Source organism: Oncorhynchus gorbuscha, linkage group LG02 (genome assembly GCF_021184085.1).
Source record: "Oncorhynchus gorbuscha isolate QuinsamMale2020 ecotype Even-year linkage group LG02, OgorEven_v1.0, whole genome shotgun sequence".
In the NCBI taxonomy this organism is placed as follows: Eukaryota; Metazoa; Chordata; class Actinopteri; order Salmoniformes; family Salmonidae; genus Oncorhynchus; species Oncorhynchus gorbuscha.
The window spans coordinates 99399999-99420868 of record NC_060174.1 but is presented as its reverse complement, the minus strand read 5'-3'; the positions used below and the strand labels follow the sequence as shown (position 1 = coordinate 99420868).

Here is a 20870-nt window from a genome sequence, read left to right as displayed (position 1 = left end):
CACAATGGAGTTGTCAACCGCGATGGCGAGATCATGGAACGGGCAGTCCTTCCCCGGGAGGAAGAGCAGCTCCGTCTTGCCGAAGTTCAGCTTGAGGTGGTGATCCGTGATCCACACTGATATGTCTGCCAGACATGCAGAGATGCGATTCGCCATCTGGTCATCAGAAGGGGGAAAGGAGAAGATTAGTTGTGTGTCGTCTGCATAGCAATGATAGGAGAGACCATGTGAGGTTATGACAGAGCCAAGTCACTTGGTGTATAGCGAGAATAGGAGAGGGCCTAGAACAGAGCCCTGGGGGACACCAGTGGTGAGAGTGCGTGGTGAGGAGACAGATTCTCGCCACGCCACCTGGTAGGAGCGACCTGTCAGGTAGGACGCAATCCAAGCGTGGGCCGCGCCGGAGATGCCCAACTCGGAGAGGGTGGAGAGGAGGATCTGATGGTTCACAGTATCGAAGGCAGCCGATAGATCTAGAAGGATGAGAGCAGAGGAGAGAGAGTTAGCTTTAGCAGTGCGGAGCGCCTCCGTGATACAGAGGAGAGCAGTCTCAGTTGAATGACTAGTCTTGAAACCTGACTGATTTGGATCAAGAAGGTCCAAATCAGTCATGATGAAAATTACAGGCCTCTCTCATCCTTTTAAGTGGGAGAACTTGCACAGTTGGTTGGTGACTAAATACTTTTTTGCCCCACTGTATATAAAAATTGTGCAATTAACTAATGTTGAATGGTTTGTTAGTAACATCATCATCCCACACTGTCTGTCTTGTTCATGTTGTCTCTTTGATTTTAGTGATACTGTATCACTCTCCAGTTCTTGCGCTGCCTACAGAATGAGAGTTGTGTAGGCGGAGATAGATTAACCAAGGTCATTGAACTGAAACCTACTTCATTGCTTTTTTCACCTTATCGTGGTTTAGGCTGTTCATGCATTTAGCAGAATTGCAGTTTTAAGTGTGTGTGTGTGTGTGTGTGTGTGTGTGTGTGTGTGTGTGTGTGTGTGTGTGTGTGTGTGTGTGTGTGTGTGTGTGTGTGTGTGTGTGTGTGTGTGTGTGTGTGTGTGTGTGTGTGTGTGTGTGAGGGGATTTGTGTTCATTGCTCTCTGGTTCAGTGTGGGGGCATTCCTACTGAGGCTTGATACTGCATGGCTGAGTGCCACAAAGCTCTGATGCAGAGGGAGTAGAGCGAGTGAGTAGGCCGGGAGTAGCGGGGGAAGGGCCAGGGCTGGATGCTGAAATGGGCGGGAGTCTGTCAGACCACCCAGTGGTCACTTTTCAAAGTCCATGTTTTTTTCCCCCTTTCAAAATGCTAAGGTGTAAGCATCTTTTGCTGCTGTATTAGGATCATTCCACAAAATGAGTGCCTTTTGCGTCAATTTGTTATTTTAAGTAGAAATTGTCCACCAATATAGAATTTTAAAAGCCTGCTATATTAAATGAAGTGTCCTTTTTAATATAGACCACATGGAGAATTCAATCATATTTTTTATTATGAGTAAAAGACTTGCTAATGTGCCAAAATTCTGCATTTTGACATGTCCCTCCGTACACCCTCTCTGACTTCTAATAAGACTTTAACCCACTCAATACCCAACACTTTTATTCAAATCTTCACCCTAATTGTAAAGCCTTAGTTATTTTATTACTTTGACAGTCTTTTCTGAAGATTGTAATTTATTTAATGTGATTAGTGATTCATTTAAGTTTGTCCCTCATTTTAAGGTCAACCCTGTTACGTGAACTGAAATCTTGTTTTAAATATGGGGAAACTTCCTTCAAGTAATCATTCAACATTCAATATTCAAATCATAGTGTAAAAGCAGGTGAGCTGGTTCTACTCTTTTTGGCCATTTGATGTTTTGTGGTGGAAAATAGAGGGTCTAACATAACACTGTTACAGACAGGCTAGAATATATATATTTCTGTTTAAGCTTGCATTATTGCCACTCTCCTGTTGCTCACAACAAGCTTCCATTCCCCCTGTCTCAAGGGGTTTTATGGCTGATTTGATGAAGAAATCGTCAACCCTGTGGTTGTTTGGGTACATAATTTGAAAGCTACTGTCCTTGTCTTTTTGGTATTCAAACTCAATTCTTACTGCTGGCAATGTCATAAGAACCTCCCCCCCTCCCCCTATGGTCATATTCATAGAGTATGCAATGTAGTTCAAGTCACCAGAAGTGCAAACATTTAGTATGCATGGACAGAGTACAGTACACCCTGATGGTCAATATAAAGCATCCACATTACCCTGTATGCATCCTCCATGAGGTGTTGTTTGAAGTTTGACGTTTCCTCACCTGTCTATGCCTTATTCAGGCCCCCAGTGTCTGGTCTGGAGCGTGAGGTCACAAGCTCTGCAGGTCGGCTACTGCGTAGCAACCTAGCGGTGTCAGAATCCCTGATCTGCCCTAGAAAGCCTATGTAAATTGCGATCACAATAACTGCCAAACAAAATAGACAGATGTTTTGAGCTCTAAAATGTGTTTATTATGATCAAGTTCGATCCCCACTGTAAATTATTTAAAAGTTTGCAACAAATCGAGATACTACTATAGTTGTCATCACAAAGGACCACATGCGGACACAAACCAATCACTGGCCAGCAGGCTACGAGGAGGCTTGCGCTCACATGCGATAGACATTAAGGTTGACTCGCTCAGGCAGGATGAAAACGACTACATCGGCCATGATCCTTTGCTAGTTATGGCCACTTTCACCATTATCTTTAGCAAAAAAAACAAACATTTGGGGTGCCATTCAACCCCATACAGTATTATGGCACCCTTCAAATTCAAATACTTCACGCGGAATCTGTAGTTTTCCATAAGTGCTAGCGCTGACCTCATACACTATCTACTGTTTTTAATATCTGTGGTCTTGTAAAAGTAAAGAACTCCATGACTTGAAAGACCTTTGCTAAAGTTGTTTTAATTTTCACATGCAGTACATTTGGAAAGTAATCAGACCCCTTGACTTTTTCTATATTTTGTAATGTCACAGCCTTATTCTTAAATGTATTAAATACTCTTCAATCTACACACACTCTACCCCATAATGACAAAGCAAAAACAGTTTTTTAATAAAAATTTTAAAACAGATGCCTTGATTTACACAAGTATTCAGACCCTTCACTATTGAGCTCAGGTGCATCCTGTTTCCATTGAGGTGCATCCTGTTTCCATTGATCATCCTGTTTCCATTGATCATCCTTGAGTGGTTTTTACAACTTGATTGGTAAATTCAATTGATTGGACATGATTTGGAAAGGCACACACCTGTCTATATAGGATCCCACAGTTGACAGTGCACATCAGAGCAAAAACCAAGTCATGAGTTCGAAGGAATTGTCCGTAGAGCTCCAAGACAGGATTGTGTCGAGGCACAGATCTGGTGAAGGGTACCAAAACGTTTCTGCAGCATTGAAGGTCCCCAAGAACACAGTGGCCTCCATCATTCTTAAATGGAAGAAGTTTGGAACCACTAAGACCCTTCCAAGATCTGCAAAGAAGAATGGGTGAATCTCCAAATACAGGTGTGCCAAGCTTGTAGCGTCCTACCCAAGAAGACTTGAGGCTGTAATCAATGCCAAATGTGCTTCAACAAATAACTGAGTAAAGGGTCTGAATACTTATGTAAATGTGATATTTCAGTTTATTTTTATGAATTTGCAAAATTCTCAAAAACAGTTTTTGCTTTGTCATTTTTTAAAACATTTTTTTAACCTTTATTTAACCAGGCAAGTCAGTTAAGAACACATTCTTATTTTCAATGACGGCCTGGGAACAGTGGGTTAACTGCTTGTTCAGAGGCAGAACGACAGATTTGTACCTTGTCAGCTCGGGGGTTTGAACTTGCAACCTTCCGGTTACTAGTCCAACGCTCTAACCACTAGGCTACGCTGCCGCCCCTATGGGGTATTGTGTGTAGATTGAGGGAAAAATGTAATCAATTTTAGAACAAGGCTGTAACTTAACTGTGGAAAAAGTCAAGGGTCTGAATTCTTTCCGAAAACACTACTTTAGGCTTTTTTAGTTTACACATACTATAAAACTTCAATTAAACGGTCTCAAATAGCCACTTGTCCCTTTTTAAAAGCCGGGCAGCAGCACACATTTCAGCAAGTAACTAAACGCTTGTTTCAAATAAACGCTTGGTCTAAATGAATTGCTTACGGGGTTAACATGCAAGTTTACGAGGTTTAATGTTTGATTACATTAAAGAATTCAGTCATGACTCAAAGATTATGGCAACCTGTTTTTACCGACAGTAAGAAACTGCTAGCCATTGGTTGCGAACAGCTGAGAACTACTAGTTAAAATGGCAAGCACAAATACAGTCAACAGCTTCGGGAGTACAGACCACCATCAGTCGGTCTCTAGTGGCAAAGGTAAGAACTACCAAATGCAGTCAGGGAAGAATAATTCTTCTGTAAAATAAAATATATATATATTATATATTCATATTTTTTTTATATAGAGGCATAGTAAGACAGAAAATGTGACAGTGTGTAAATGATAACACATTAGTGCAGGAAATGAAGAAATGTATTAATGCTGGAATTCAACAATTTACTATGCAAATGAGCAATGCTGTGTGCATTAAGGAAATAGATACCTGGCTCAAATAGAAGCCTGTCTTTAATAAGCACATGTTTTAAGTGATTTAATCAAATAAGCTCCTGGGCTATTAATTGAAGTTTTAGTTTACTCATACCAAAGGTATTTATTAGTTTGCTAGTCGCAGGCAATTGGTGTCCGGGGATAGTAGTGTAAACACGGAATATTTTCATGGAATGAGCTGGCAAGCAGCTTTGTAGTCAGCCTAAATCCAGCCTAAATCCTGTGAATGGCTTGGCTGCCTGCCAAAGCCCCCCCCCACCACCACCACCACTTATATAAACAAGTGTCGTCTTTCCAATGACCATTAGACTGGCCTTTGAATTTAGGTCATACTCTTTGGGCCTCCCTCAGCTGCGTGACTTGTATTGAATGTAAATGCCATGCCCTAGTCTATACAACACCATCCATAAACCTTGAAAGACGTTAGGCCAACTTCTCAAGATCTCTTACATAAGTTACATAATCAAATGTATTTGTCACATGCACCGAATACAGCAGGTGTAGACCTTACCGTGAAATGCTTACTTACAAGCCCTTAACCAACAATGCAGTTCAAGAAATAGAGTTAAGAAAATATTTACCAAATAAACTAAAGTACAAAACGTTTTTTTTTTTTTGTAACGAGAAAATTACAAAACGTTAACGAGGCTATATGCTTGATAATCTATGCTTGATAATGTAAATTGAGTCAATACGGGGGGTACAGGTTATGTGATTATACGTAGATAATAAACAGCAAGTAGCAGCAGTGTAAAAACAGGGAGGTCAATGTAAATAGTCCGGGTGGCCATTTGATTAATTGTTCAGCAGGCTTGTGGGTAGAAGCTATTAAGAACCATTTTGGTCCTAGACTTGGTGCTCCCTTTCTGCTTGCCTTGCGGTAGCAGAGAGAACAGTCTATGATTTGGGTGACACGGCCTAGTATATAAATCCAGTCGGTGATGCAACCGGTCAGGATGCAGCTGTTTAATGTTAAGGATCTGGGGACCCATGCCAAATCTTTTCAGTCTCCCAAGGGACAAAGGTGTCCCTCTTCACAACGGTCTTGGTGTGTTTGGACCATGATAGTTTGTTGGTAATGTGGACACCAAGGAACTTAACTCTCGACCTGTTCCACTTCAGCCCTGTCAAAGTTAATGGAGGCCTGTTCTGCCGTCCTTTTCCTATAGTCCATGATCAGCTCCTTTGTCTTGCTCACATTGAGGGAAAGGATGTTGTCCTGGTCTCTGACCTCCTCCCTATAGGCTGTCTCATCGCTGTTGGTGTCTCACTGTTGTCGTCAGCAAACTTAATGATGTGAATATGAGTGGATCTAGAGCTTCTGGGAGCCATGACCAGCCTTTCAAAGCACTTCATGGCTACAGACGTAAATGCTACCTGTTGGTAGTCATTTATGCATGTTACCTTGGTGTTCTTGGGCTCTGGGACTATGGTGGTTTGCTTGAAACATGTTGGTATTACAGACTCAGGCAGGAACAGGTTGAAAATGTCAGCGCATGCTCGGAGTACACGTCCTGGTAGTCCGCCTGGCCCTGCGGCCTTGTGAATGTTGACCTGTTTAAAGGTCTTACTCACATCGGATACGGAGAGCATGATCACACAGTCATCCCGAACAGCTGATGCTCTCATGGCGAGCATAGAAGTAATTTAGCTTGTCTGATAGGTTTGTGTCATTGGGCAGCTCGTGTCTGTGCTTCCCTTTTGTAGCCTATAATATAAGCCCTGTCAGTTGTGTTGGCAAAGCAAACTAGGGTGGAAAGCTTTACCTAATGCTGTTCAAATCTTCCTATGGATTGTATTAGAAATTAGTAAATGCTTTTTGTCTGTCGAGACGTTAAAAGGTTACTCCTAGTGTACTTCTGTCAGCATTGCTTTGACAAAGTAGTGTTAAGTTTCTGTAGTTTCATACCGTCGTTAATTTAATGTGAAAGGGAGTCGGAGATAATTACAATCGTGGAATTGCAACCAAGGCGGGTAATTATCCTGGCTCAGACATGACAGTATATTACAGTATCCTTCAGTTGATGCTTGAGTGTGAGATTAAAACCTCAGTCGTTACTCTCCTGGCGTAACCATAAATGCCATATATTTTCTAGGAAACTACCTGTGTTATGATTAACAACCTTGCATTAAGAATTGTTTGCCTTGCAGTAACTCAGATGACTCTTTGGATGAAAGTCAGACAAAACACAGAAAATATTAAGCTGTTTTGATTGCTATTGTCAAATGTTCTTGCTGAACACCAATAATCCCTCATAAAATTGCCTATACACGGGTTGCCTGACAACGTCATGAAAATGATGCACGTGTATGTCAGGGGTAAAAGGCAGTCTTTTATGATTCTGAACGGTCAGATAGCTAGCAACAGTGACGAGAAGCTGCCATGTGGGCAATCGTTGGTGGCTAGTTTCAGCTTGTTCTTGCTTGTTCTTTATACCATGTCTTATTTTGAGGTGTTTTGACTTATGTCACGTCTATGCTAATATAGCTCAAATTAGCTAGCTTGCTAACCAACGACTGTAACCATGTACAGTGCAGTCAAATTATTCACATCTTAACTTATTCCACATTTTGTTACAAAGTGGGATTAAAATTGATTTCATTGTCATTTTTTTGTTCAACGATCTACACAAAATAAATGTATAAGTAGAAGAAAAATGATTACATTTGTAAAAACAATTGTGAAAAATAAAACGCATACCTCTTGATAACATAAGTATTCCTTACCCGGAGTCAATACATAGTAGAATCACCTTTGGCAGCAATTAGAGCTGTGAATCTTTTTGGGTAAGTCTCTAAGAGCTTTGTTCACCTGGATTGTACAATATTTGCACATTTTTCTTTATAAAATTATTCAAGCTCTGTTAAGTTTGTTAATCATTGCTAGACAGCCATTTACAAGTCTTGCCATAGATTTTCAAGCCAATTAAGTCAAATGTAACTGGGCCACTCAGGAACATTCAATGTTGTCTTGGTAAGCAACTCCAGTGTGTATTTGACCTTGTGTTTTAGGTTATTGTCCTTCTGAAAGGTGAATTTGTCTCCCAGTGTCTGTTGGAAAGCAGACTGAAACAGGTTTTACTGTAGGATTTTGCCCGTGCTTAGCTCTGTTCCGTTTCTTTTTATCTCCCCAAAAATCCCTATTTGCCAATGACAAGCATACCCTTAACATGATGCGGCCACCACCATGCTTGAAAATATGAAGATTGGTACTCAGTGATGTGTTGGATTTGCCCCAAACGTAACGTGTTTGGACTTAAAAGTGTATTCAGGACATAGTCATTTTTTTGGCCACACTTGATGTAGTTTAACTTTAGTGCCTTATAGCAAACAGGATGCATGTGTTGGAATATTTGTATTATGTCCAGGCTTCCATTTCTCTCTGTCATTTATGTTAGTATTGTGGAGTAACTACAATGTCGATCCATCCTCAGTTTTCTCCTATCACAGCCATTAAACACTTAACTGTTTTAAATTGGCCTCATGGTGAAATCCCTGAGCGGTTTCCTTCCTATCCAGAAACTGAGTTAGGAAGGACACCTGTATCTTTGTTGTGACTGGGTTTATTGATACACCATCCAAAGTTGAATTAGATTCAGTCCATGCAACTTATTATGTGACTTGTTAAGCAAATTCTTACTCCTGAATTGATTTAGGCTTGCCATAACATAGGGGTTGAATACTTATTGACTCAAAACATTTTAGCTTTTAATTTTTATTGATTTGTAAAAATATCATTTTTAGATTATGGGGTATTGTGTGTAGGCCAGTGATTTAAAACCATTTTAAATGAAGGCTGTAACAATAAAATGTGGATAAAGGTCAGAGTGTGCATACATTCTGAAGTTACTGTATTTTAGAGACAACTGGTGCATATTGTACAAATGCATTTGATTTCAATAAACTGTTTTGTCACCAAATATTTAACTTTACATGTTGTCAATAATCCTTTGAATGTCAGCCAACCCCTTCTGTTTTGCCCAAAGTTGTACACGCATCGGTTTTGTTGCTTAACAACCCACCCTTCGATAGCTGTCTGGATCTGAGTGATATTCACCTGTGTCAAACTAAAACAACTGTTTCTTTAAAAATACTTGTAATTTTAATGGATCTGATATGAAACTTTTGTTTTGTGTTTGTGCAGTCCAAAGGCGAGACCCGAGGCCAGCGGCTCTGCGTCGTCAGCCCCTGCCAAGCCCAGCGGTCCAACCCATAAGATCTGCCTGGTGTGTTCAGATGAGGCGTCTGGTTGCCACTATGGAGTCCTCACCTGCGGAAGCTGCAAGGTCTTCTTCAAGAGGGCAGTTGAAGGTTGGTGACGTAGTAAACATCCACACTCACAACTCCATTCATGCCCAGTTCTACCTATCAATAGTAGACTATAGTTGAACATATGTACCGGTCAATCTTTTGTGGTAAAATGTACATCGGCATTGCAGTAGTACACTTGTATGTCCTTTTTGACACATGACATGTGGACTCACAAGTGGTGTCTTTACCTATAGGCTAGCCTAGATATTCTAACAAAAGGGTACCGATTGGCTCTGTGTTAAAAAGCAGGCTCATTGTAATGTTTCATTTGAGCAGACTATTTTATTCAACTGATTTTCTTACAATTTCTAGCTAAGATTAGGAACATTTTAGGTTCACACAAATAGTATCAGAAAAGGTTTCTTTAGGCTTCTATTTCCCCAGGCCAGAGTAGGCTAGTGACTCATGGTTTTCTATCAGGCTGTGGTGTCTATGCTGCTATTTTTATCTCCAACCCATTGTTTGCATCCTATACCTCTGAACAGCCTGTCCAAACAACTGTTGCTCATTAGAATTCCATGAGATCTCCTCTCCTGTTTCATAAGGGAGAGATGCCACTAAAAGATGCTGTTCCATTGTGTAGGCCTATATTGTGCTTCAAAGGGTTAATTTGTATTTTTAAAGAGCTTATCTTGGAACTAGTTTTAGATAAAATAGTAATCATTACGTTAGTTTACTCATTTGAGGCGAAAGGCTATTAGTGAAGAGTGGCTGATATGCTATTAGTGAAGGGTGGCTGATATGCTATTAGTGAAGGGTGGCTGATATGCTATTAGTGAAGGGTAGCTGATATGCTATTAGTGAAGGGTGGCTGATATGCTATTAGTGAAGAGTGGCTGATATGCTATTAGTGAAGAGTGGCTGATATGCTATTAGTGAAGGGTGGCTGATCTGCTATTAGTGAAGGGTGGCTGATCTGCTATTAGTGAAGGGTGGCTGATATGCTATTAGTGAAGAGTGGCTGATATGCTATTAGTGAAGGGTGGCTGATCTGCTATTAGTGAAGGGTGGCTGATCTGCTATTAGTGAAGGGTGGCTGATGATATGCTATTAGTGAAGAGTGGCTGATATGCTATTAGTGAAGGGTGGCTGGTGCTATTAGTGAAGGGTGGCTGATATGCTATTAGTGAAGAGTGGCTGGTGCTATTAGTGAAGGGTGGCTGATATGCTATTAGTGAAGAGTGGCTGATATGCTATTAGTGAAGGGTGGAGACTGGCACAAAGTGCTTGCTGATGACAGTGTGTTTTAATAAATGTGGAAAAGTGTCTAATCCTGTTTTCGCTTTGTCATTATGGTGTATTGTGTGTAGATTGATGAGGAAAAAAAATGTTTAATCCATTTTAGAATAAGGCTGTAACATAACAATGTGGAAAAAGTCAAGGGGTCTGAATACTTTCCAAATGCACTGTATGTGTGTGTTTGTGATTTGTAGCCTTTTTCGGTTTGTTATTTGAACCATTTTCTCTTAACGTAGCCTAGATTTGTTTCATTACAAGCTCACTACCACAGTCAATGTACCATTCACTGGGACTGCCTTTGAAGTCCATTTGGTTTCTCTGAATGCTTGACAAGTGGGCTGCCATGCTACTGTTACTCCTATGAATACAATCGAGCAGCCATGAACGTTATGTTGAGGTGTATTTACGTAGTTTGTAACAACTATTTCGTTCTCATCAAAGTGCATACATGACTGTTTGTATTAAAAGAATGGAGATATAGCTACTGGATCTGTTTGACAAATTCAAACCCTGCGTTTAACTACAAAAATAACAGATATTACTCTGAGTGAAATATAATATTTGAGTTCAGTTTATAAAGGATAATTGTTACATATTGAAAACGTTATTTCAACTTTACTGGTGTAAATGACCAAGTAAAATAATATTGAACTTTTTTGAGACTTGAATTGAGCTGTACTTTCAGCAAGAAGACGTCATATCTGTTATTTTGCTCTTTCTTCCTCCATTCTACGGTTGTTGTCGCTATGGTGAAGGATGGAGAGCACGACAAAACACCGATGGTAAATAAAAATACCTTTTTAATAACACTTCTGCTTTATCCATGTCCCTTAATCACTGTACTGGAAATCTGACCTGATATGCAAGATTGAACATACAGTCTCTCGTGTACCCTTCTCAATGCATGTGTTTGTGATTTGATGATTCATAATGTATTTAAATTCTGTTTTTAATTCCTGCTTGGAATGTGGCTCTATCATCACTTCGCTAATAGAGTTAAAGGTCCAGTGCAGTCAACGTGATTTTGGAATAATTCTTTGAAGTTGTGAAAATAATAATGCCCTGTTAGTGTAAGAGCTGTTTGAAAAGATTGCCTGAAATTTCAACCTGTTTTGTTGGGATGGAGTTTTGGCCTGCCTGATGACAACACCAGGCAGTAAATTGGTTAATAGATTAATAAGAAAGAGTTCCAAACCTCTCTGACAATAACTAGTTTTCAGTTTTCCCCGCTCAGACCACTCCCAAACAGTCCTAGCTAAATTCTTGCTTGAGAAATTGCTCTTGCTAAGAAGCAATTTTTGTTTCTTTGTTTTCAATCAAAATGGTCCAAAATCACACTAAGGTACTTAATTGTTACCAAGACATTATTTGATTTTGAGATTTACAAAAAAACAGCTACATTGGGCCTTTAAGAGATGTATTTATGCACAAAACCCAATAATGTCATACTGTAACTGCACTGATTCTAATGATTTGTTTCCCCTGGGTTATTTTTAACTTGTTATAATTTGAAATATTATAACAGATGCCCATTTTTCAGAATAACTAACCGTGCAGTTTAAATTAACACTAGTGAACCTCTTTATTGACCTGTGATGATAGAACACTAGAATGGAAATGCACTCATTTTGTATATTTGTGACAATACAATGTTTGTTGGTATGTCAATCATACCAACAAATATAAGAAAGGTTCAGCATAGCATGTTATTGTGTATAAAGATGCCACTGGGATTCTCACAGCATAATAGGCACAAGGTAAAGGCCTGTAAAGGGATGATACAAGTAGCATGTGTACTTATCTGCTGTTCCCACTACGCTCGGTATGATGTAGGGCGTCTTTGTGTACCTTTCTAGCCTACTGTGTCTTTGTCTGACTCAAATGACAACCTATTCCTCTCTTTATAGTGTGCTATACAGTAAGGTGCTATTTGGGACGAATGTTAGAGGCAGAGCTGGAGGAGCAAGCCCCGCAGTGGTCGGTTATGACACACAAATCACCATTACCTGTCAACATGTCACATGACACCCTAGTCATGTTTGGATGGCTAGTGACGTCACCCTCCAACCAAAGAGTCCCCGTTTCCCTTCCCCCACTCCCACTGTATCCCTATAGCCTGACCATGTTTTCTCAGCAGGGCTGGAGGAAGCCTGCCAACCAGGGCTAGCCTAGCACCTACCACCAGCCAAGTCCTCCTCAAAAGCCTACTGTATGAAAATGGGATTAGAGAGCAGATGCTTCTGGGGATTCAGCTGGCACTGTTTAGTTTAGTTTATGGATGGTTGTTTGCTCTGCGCTTTGCAGTGGCTGCTGCTGCCATGACTACCCACTGCATTACAGTTAGCTGGGATTTGATGTTGCAGGTTCCAGGTGGATATTGTTCTGCAGTGCTTTGGCTGTGTTTCTCTGTGGTTAATCATTTGTTGTGGTACTGTAAAACAGTAATATATTAACCTGTTTAACAAACTTTTACTTAAATGCCCTGACTGTAGATCAAACAAAAAAAGCTATCACATCATTAGAAAGTGTGGCATTTGATCTCATTATTTATAGTTGGTATAAAACATGTTATCTGTAGATGTACTATGTTGTTTTTGTATGGGAACGATGATGTGAGTACAGTTGGGTAGGCCTACTTGTTGCTTATATTAAACTAGTTAGTCATGAGCATAGCCTCTGTCTACCATAGAAGATGTGTTGATCTGGGTGAACATTTTTTGTTCAGTTGGCATTCTCCAGGCTCTGTCATACAAACAATATATTTTTCCCACTCGTCTTCAAATCTAGGCCACACTATCAACAGCATTACACCCACAGCATAGGGACAATCTCTTTATCTCTGTTTTTAAAAAGCTTAGGCTACTATGTTACCTGTCCATGGTGTCACCTTAATTGACCTTTAGGTCATGAACGGCAACCAGCAGTGCTTGGCTTAGACTCTCTTGCTAGTAAAAACGAGAAAAACAAAAATGTTTTATTGTCACACACCGGATAGGTGCAGTGAAATGTGTCGTTTTAATTACCATGTTCCTCCATCCCCAGGACAACACAACTATCTGTGCGCTGGGAGGAACGACTGCATCATAGACAAGATCCGCAGGAAGAACTGCCCGGCATGCCGCTTCCGCAAGTGTCTCCAAGCAGGGATGAATCTGGAAGGTAAGAGTGGCACCAACACACATTCATATTGTTCTCATATCAGTGAACTGGTAGTATACACTATTTCAGTCTTTTGGCAGACATAGTCATCTGGCAAAGGTAGACAGCATGTTGTCTCTGAAAGGTAGGGCTTTATGTTTTCGTCCCCTATAGCGATTGTGATTAGGAGTAGGATTAACTCTTGGATTCACTTAAGCCAGTAGTGGGCTGTTGACATAAACTAACCCAGTGGTTCCTCTTTGGCCCAGTGTTTAACAAGGGTCAGAGCCAGTGATCAACAACAGTCATTCAGTCAGAGCCAGTTGTTCCCATGTCCCTGAGCCATAGAAAGATGGATACAAGGTTCACATCAGCTGTGTTTGGTTGTGGACATTTGTGTTAAGGGAAATATGGCCTAAATGGTCAAGTGAGAACGAAAATATGCCATTAAGAAAGAGGCAGCACTCTGCGGAAATGGACATGACGATAATCCACTTCATGCTATTTATATACATGTTCATTCTCACAGTGCTGCAGGGTATTAAATTGTTGATTTTATTTGTGAGTCAGAGAGGGGGAAAAAAACCTTGATGGATATGGGTGCATAAGCAGACAACCAAAACCTTGGGTTGTACCAGAACGGCTCTTAGTTGCCATAGAAACGTGTATGGAGGAAATAAAAAAAGGATAGGAAAGATTGAGATGGTTTTTTGATGGTGACCCTCTCATCCGTTGCCAAGCGCCACATATTATAACAAAATTGATAGAACAGGTTTTCACCCAAGTCCAAAATACATTTTGTATTCTTCTCGTGTTACGTTGCTCTTTTTAAGTCTTTCGATTATTAAAACCTTTTCAGGCGTAACCCAATGTGGATGACCGACCTTTATGTTAGATGTAAACTGTAGCCAAGGTAACCGGATAAGGCATCCTATAGGCTGCATGTTTTTGTTATGAAAAGACAAGGCAAGGTGTCTGTGTGGTCTATGCACTATCACCACCTGGGATGAGTGAGATACGATAGCTAACAGGGAGGAGAATTACTGATCAGCTCTCTTTTATTCTCTGTCTCCCTCTTTGCAGCGAGGAAAAACAAGAAGCTGATCCGATTAAAAGGTCAGCAGACGACGATGGAGCCGAACCCTCCCCCACCTGACGAGAGGGCTTGCGCCTTGATCCCCAAGTCCATGCCCCAGCTGGTACCCACCATGCTATCCCTGCTCAAAGCCATTGAGCCGGAGGCCATTTACTCTGGCTACGACAGCACCATTCCCGACACCTCCACCCGCCTCATGACCACCCTCAACAGGCTGGGCGGACAGCAGGTTGTCTCAGCCGTCAAATGGGCCAAGTCCCTACCAGGTGAGAACACCTTGTACACCTCCATTAACACGGGGACATTTTAGCACAAATATGACTAGCAGTCATTATGGGCTAGGCTTGGTCCATTCCATTTCAACTCGAGTTAATTCAGGAAATGAGCTAGGCCTAAATGTAAATCCAGTGGCTTGCAAATTAATGACGATATTTTTGTATTCATCTCATGAATTTCCATTTTATTGATTGTGGAATGGAATTGAGTTGACCCCCGGCCTCTAATCATGAGAACGAAGGAGCATGGTTTGATAATCGGCCCAAATATTTACTTTGTGCCTTGGTCTCTTCCAGCGGCCAACTGGCCTGGAATGAAATAACTTGTGGAGAAATCTTACATAACCACTGCATTGTTAATCAAATATGATCTGAAAGGACCTTCAACACTTTTGAAGTCTCAACAATGAGAGATGATTGAACTGCAATTAAAGGTCACTTTTAACATTGACTTAACCCATAACAGTCTAAGCCCTGACTAAGCTGGGAGGGGTTCTACTAAGCTATATGGAATTGTTTAAAAAAAGGTCATACCAAGGATCATTTTTCAATTTGATTTTGAATTTTAAGACCACTTGAAGTACAGATTCACTACATGGAACAACGGATAGTCCCCAAAACAATCTAAAGGAACTTCGTTCTAAAGTGCCTGTTCTATATCTGAGAGATATAAGAAAGATCAATAAGCTTTTTTTTTTTTTTTTACATGTATTTAACCCCTTATTTTTGATACTAAACAGTCTCCATATATATATATAAATATAATATGTACTGAACAAAAATATCAACGCAACATGTAAAGTGTTGGTCCAATGTTTCATTAGCTGCAATAAAAGGTCCCAGAAATGTTCAATACACACAAAAAATACACACAAAAAGCTTATTTCTCTCAAATTATTTACACACATTTGTGCATCCCTCTTAGTGAGCATTTCTCCTTTGCCAAGATAATCTATCCACCTAACAGGTGTGGCATATCAAGAAGCTGATTAAACAGCATGATCATAGCAATGTGCTGGGGACAATAAGTTTTGTCATACAACACAATGCCAACGATGTCAAGTTTTGAGGGAGTGTGCAATTGTCCACTAGAGCTGTTGTCAGATCATTTAATGTTAATTTCTCTACCAAGCCTCCTCCTGTGCACTGAAACCACTGAAGTCATCTCCTTCGGTGTCGGAGTTGAATAGCCTCAGAATTGCTTCATCCGATGTTGGATCGTTTTCATTGTCTCTCTCGTCACTTTCATCCGGAGGCAAATACCCCGCTGAGCTCATGCTGCCCCTTCAACACGCAGCAGTCCAGCCTTTCGAAACCCGTTGATGATAGTGGATTTTTTGACAATGCTCCACGCTGTCAGGACCCACTGGCAGACTTGGCCATAAGTTGCTCTTCGCATGCGGCCCGTTTTAGTGAAGGATTTCTCCCTACTTGTCATCCAAGCCTCCCACTGAACACGGAGCGCCACCTTAAATGCACGATTTACACTGATGTCGAGTGGCTGCAAATACTTTGGGCCATCTGCTTTTCTTCCCTCTGAAAGTCAGTTCCTCACGCTGCTGTTTACAAAGTCTTATAATCGACTCATTAAGGCCAAGCTCCCATGCAGCAGCTCTATTTCCTTTTCCAACAGCCAGATCGATTGCCTTCAACTTGAAAGCTGCATCATATGCATTTCTCTGTGTCTTTGCCATGATGAGGGTGACAAAATTACTACCGTAATCAGAATGATGGGAAGTTTGAACGCGCTAGATTTACGTCACATTATGTGACGGTGCTCAGTTTTTTGGCGGCGGCATGAATCTTGCGAAAGCGGGAAAAATCCATAAATTAACCGTGTCATTGTATAAACCGCGAGGTTCAAAGTGTGGGAATAAAGTAGAGGTTTATAGTCCGGAAATTACAGTAGGGCCTAATCTGATTTCCTTATATGGACTGTAACTCAGTACAATCGTTGAAATTGTTGCATGTTGTGTTTATTTTTGTTCAGTACTTCTATGAAAAATAAATAAACTGGTACCGGGGGACTTTCAGACGAGTCTTGTGAGGCCTGTGGGCGTCCTTGAGCAAAATAACCAACATGTACGTGTTCGTGGGTCTCACCTTTCCACAGAGATTAGTGTGTAGACCAAACTGTTCGGACATTATAGACAGAAGTTGGCAGATCGGCTATACCGACTTCAGATGAGTCCCAAGACGGAGAACACCATCGTGTTTGTGAGAGTCATCTTTCCATAGATTGGTCTTAATAATTTGTGGGCCAAACCGTCCTGACGGTACAAATTTTTGGGATGTCTCATGGTCTGACGAACACCGCTCTAGCTCTGTCACCGTGACATCGGCGGATGCTGGTGGATTGAGACTCACCCAATGCAAAAAACATACAGTACCCATCAAAAGTTTGGACACCTACTCATTCAAGGGTTTTTATTGATATTTTCTACATTGTAGAATAATAGTGAAGACATCAATACTAGGAAAAAACACACATGGAATCATGTAGTAACCAAAAAAGTGTCAAACAAATCTAAATATATTTTAGATTTGAGATTCTTCAAAGTAGCCACCCTTTGCCTTGACAGCTTTGCACACTCTTGGCATTCTCTCAACCAGCTTCACCTGGAATGCTTTTCCAACAGAGTTCCCACATATGCTGAGCACTTGTTTGCTGCTTTTCCTTCACTCTGCGGTCCAACTCATCCCAAACCATCTCAATTGGGTTGAGGTCGGGTGATTGTGGAGGCCAGGTCATCTGATGCAGCACTCCATCACTCTCCTTATTGGTCAGATAGCACTTACACAGCCTGGTGGTGTGTTGGGTCATTGTCCTGTAGAAAAACAAATGATAGTCCCATGAAGGCCTAATTCACGAAGTCTCCTTTGAACAGTGTCTGTGTCTGCTTTTTGCGACTGCACTTAGTTCTTGAAATGTTCTGCATTGACTGACCTTCATGTCTTAAAGTGATGATGGACTGTCGTTTCTCTTTGCTTATTTGAGCTATTCTTGCCGTAATATGGACTTGGTCTTTTACCAAATAGCCCTATCTTCTGTATACCACCCCTACCTTGTCACAACACTACTGATTGGCTCAAATGCATTAAGAAGGAAACTTTTAACAAGGCACACCTGTTAGTTGAAATGCATTCCAGACAGCAAAGCTGTCATCAAGGCAATAGGTGGCTACTTTGAAGAATCTCAAATATATTTAACTTTTTTTAGGTTACTACATGATTCCATATGTGTTATTTCATAGTTTTGATGTCTTTACTATTATTCATCAATGTATGAAACAGTAAAAATAAAGAAAAACCCTTGAATGAGTAGGTGTCAACTTTAGACTGGTACTCTGTGTATGTGTGTGTGTATATATATATATATATTATAAAACTGCCAGATTTCCTTCTTTATAATGCTAATTCCATTTCTGCAGGGTCGTGGTTAACTTTAAAAAAATGTATCGAGCTTTATAATTGTTTTTAATAATAATGGAATATAGGGTTGGGCGTTGGTTTCATACCGGGATATACGGTATAGCCAGAAGTGCACTGTTTCAAAACAATTTAGGCAAAAGGAATCTTGATCCAGGAGGAGATTTAATGCCTCTGCTCTGACCGCTTACATTGCCTCCAGAAAATATTCACACTTTGTTGTTACAGCCTGAATAATTTTTATTTATAAAACAATCACTGACCTACACAAAATACCCCATATTGGGGTGGCAGGGTAGCCTAGTGTTGGTGTTGGACTAGTAACCGGAAGTTTGCAAGTTCAAACCCCCGAGCTGACAAGGTACAAATCTGTCGTTCTGCCTCTGAACAGGCAGTTAACCCACTGTTCCTAGGCCGTCATTGAAAATAAGAATTTGTTCTTAACTGACTTGCCTAGTTAAATAAAGGTCAAATTAAAAAATAATGTCAAAGTGGAATTATGTTTCTCTGAATTTTTATAAATTCATTAACAGTGAAAAACTTAAATGTTCAACCCCTTTGTTATGGCAAGCCTAAATAAGTGAAGTCTAAAAAAATGTGCTTAAGTTGCATGGACTTTGTGTGCAATAATAGTGTTTAACATTAGTTTTTGTAGGGCTACCTAATTTCTGTCCATATTTAACTGCCAGGGAGGTTTTTTAATGCCTTCAAAAGAAGGGCACCTATTGGTAGATTATTTTTCATTTTTAATGCAGACATTGAATGTCCCTTTGAGCATGGTGAAGATATTAATTACACTTTGGATGGTGAATTAATGCACCCAGTCACTACAAAGATGCAGGTGCCTTTCCTAACTCAGTTGCCAGAGAGGAAAGAAACCGCAGAGGGATTTCACCATGAGGCAAATGGTGACTTTAAAACAGTTACAGAGTTTAATGGCTGTGATAGAAAAGCTGAAGATGGCTCAACATTGTAGTAAGTCCACAATACTAACCTAATTGAGTGACAAGATGGAAGCCTGGACGTAATTCAAATATTCCAAAACATGCATCCTGTTTGCAACAACTTTTCCAAGATGGCGTAGCAGTGGGATGCTTTTTATTGTCTTGTCCCATCCCTTGTATATATTTTCTATATTTTGAATCTCATTTTTCCATATACGGACTGGACATACTCTTCTGCAACACGCCTCACTCAATGTGGTGTGGATCTGCTATTTCTTTATACTTTAGAACTGTAACCCCTTTCAGTTAGCCACTAACTAGCTAGTAGTCAGTTAGTCATCACCTTTAACTCGGACATCTGCCAGCTTCAGCCCGGTCAACTCCTGCCAGCCTGCACAGCGCGATATCAACCCAGAGCATATCGGACTGCTTTTTTTAATTTTTAGGAATCTATATCTCCGGATTCCTACCGCAATCTTTGAACCTTTACTCCGGGTCATTGCAGATCATTGAAACCCAGCCTAAAACCCCAAACACCAAGCAATGCAGGTGTACCTCATTTAGCCTGGAGTTAGCCTCGAGCTAGGCCCATCTCCCGGCTAGCTGAAGAAATCCATCAGATAATCACTGGACTTCAATACCTCTTTTGACAATTGGCCTGGACCCTTTGCTGCTGATACGGAGCCCCACCAGTCCATCACGACTGGTCTGCCGATGTAACCGTCCGAGGGGGTTTCAACAGGCTCTTGCGTTGTGACGTCCCCCTGAGGCCCATCTGCTAGCACTGACTTGCTATCTGTGTGAATCTCCGTGCCTCTAGCTTGCCTAGCTACTCACTGGGCATTATGATTACTTGGCTACACATGCCTCTCCCTCATGTCTATATGACTTGTCTATTGCTGTTTTGGTTAGTAGATTTTGTCTTATTTCACTGTAGAGCCTCTAGCACTGCTCAATATGCCTTAGCTAGTCCTGTTCCACCCCCCACACGTGGTTACCGCACCTGGCTTAAATGGTGCTTCTAGAGACAAAGCCTCTCTCATCGTCACTTAATGCCTAGGCTTACCTCCACTACTCACATCCTACCATACACTTGTCTGTACATTATGCCTTGAATCTATCCTTCCATGCCCAGAAACCCGCTCCTTTTACTCTGTTCTCAACACACTAGACGACGAGTTCTAGACGACCAGTTCCACACTAGACGACTTTTAACCTTTAGCCATACTCTGATCCTACTCCCCTTCTGTTCCTCTGGTGATATAGAGGTTAACCCAGGCCCTGCAGCCCCCATCATCACTTCCATTCTCCAGGCGCTCTCATTTGTTGACTTCTGTAACCGTAAAAGCATTGGTTTCATGCATGTTAACATTAGAAGCCTCCTCCCTAACTTTGTTTTATTCACTGCTTTAGCACACTCCGCCAACCCGGATGTCCTAACCGTGTCTGAATCCTGGTTTAGGAAGGCCATCAAAAATCCTGACATTTCCATCCTTAACTATAATATTTTCTGACAAGATAGAACTGCCAAAGGGGACGCAGTTGCAATCTACTGCAGAGATAGCTTGCAGAGTTCTGTCATACTATCCAGGTCTGTGCCCAAACAATTCAAGCTTCTACTTTTAAAAATCCACCTTTCCAGAAACAAGTCTCACACTCTTGTCGGTTGTTATAGACCGCCTTCAGCCCCCAGCTGTGCCCTGGACACTATGTGAATTGATCGTCGTCGTCCCCCATCTATCTTCAGAGTTTATACTGTTAGGTGACCTAAACTGGGACATGCTTAACTTCTTAAGGTATAAGGGGCAGCATTTT

General features: G+C 40.9%; 1 protein-coding gene across 3 annotated transcripts in view; it reads left to right on the top strand.

The window, feature by feature from the left end:
• The window catches only part of LOC124014148 (glucocorticoid receptor), a 112960-nt gene that overhangs the window by 70470 nt on the left and 21620 nt on the right, over nt 1-20870 (top strand). For 2 of the 3 annotated variants that reach the window (XM_046328903.1, XM_046328894.1), the window contains exons 3-6: nt 8768-8934; nt 10929-10955; nt 13216-13332; nt 14395-14673. In XM_046328903.1, coding sequence (XP_046184859.1) covers nt 8768-8934; nt 10929-10955; nt 13216-13332; nt 14395-14673 — 590 coding nt within the window. The remainder of the gene's footprint in view (nt 1-8767; nt 8935-10928; nt 10956-13215; nt 13333-14394; nt 14674-20870) is intronic. The other variant, XM_046328911.1, reaches the window with a different exon arrangement.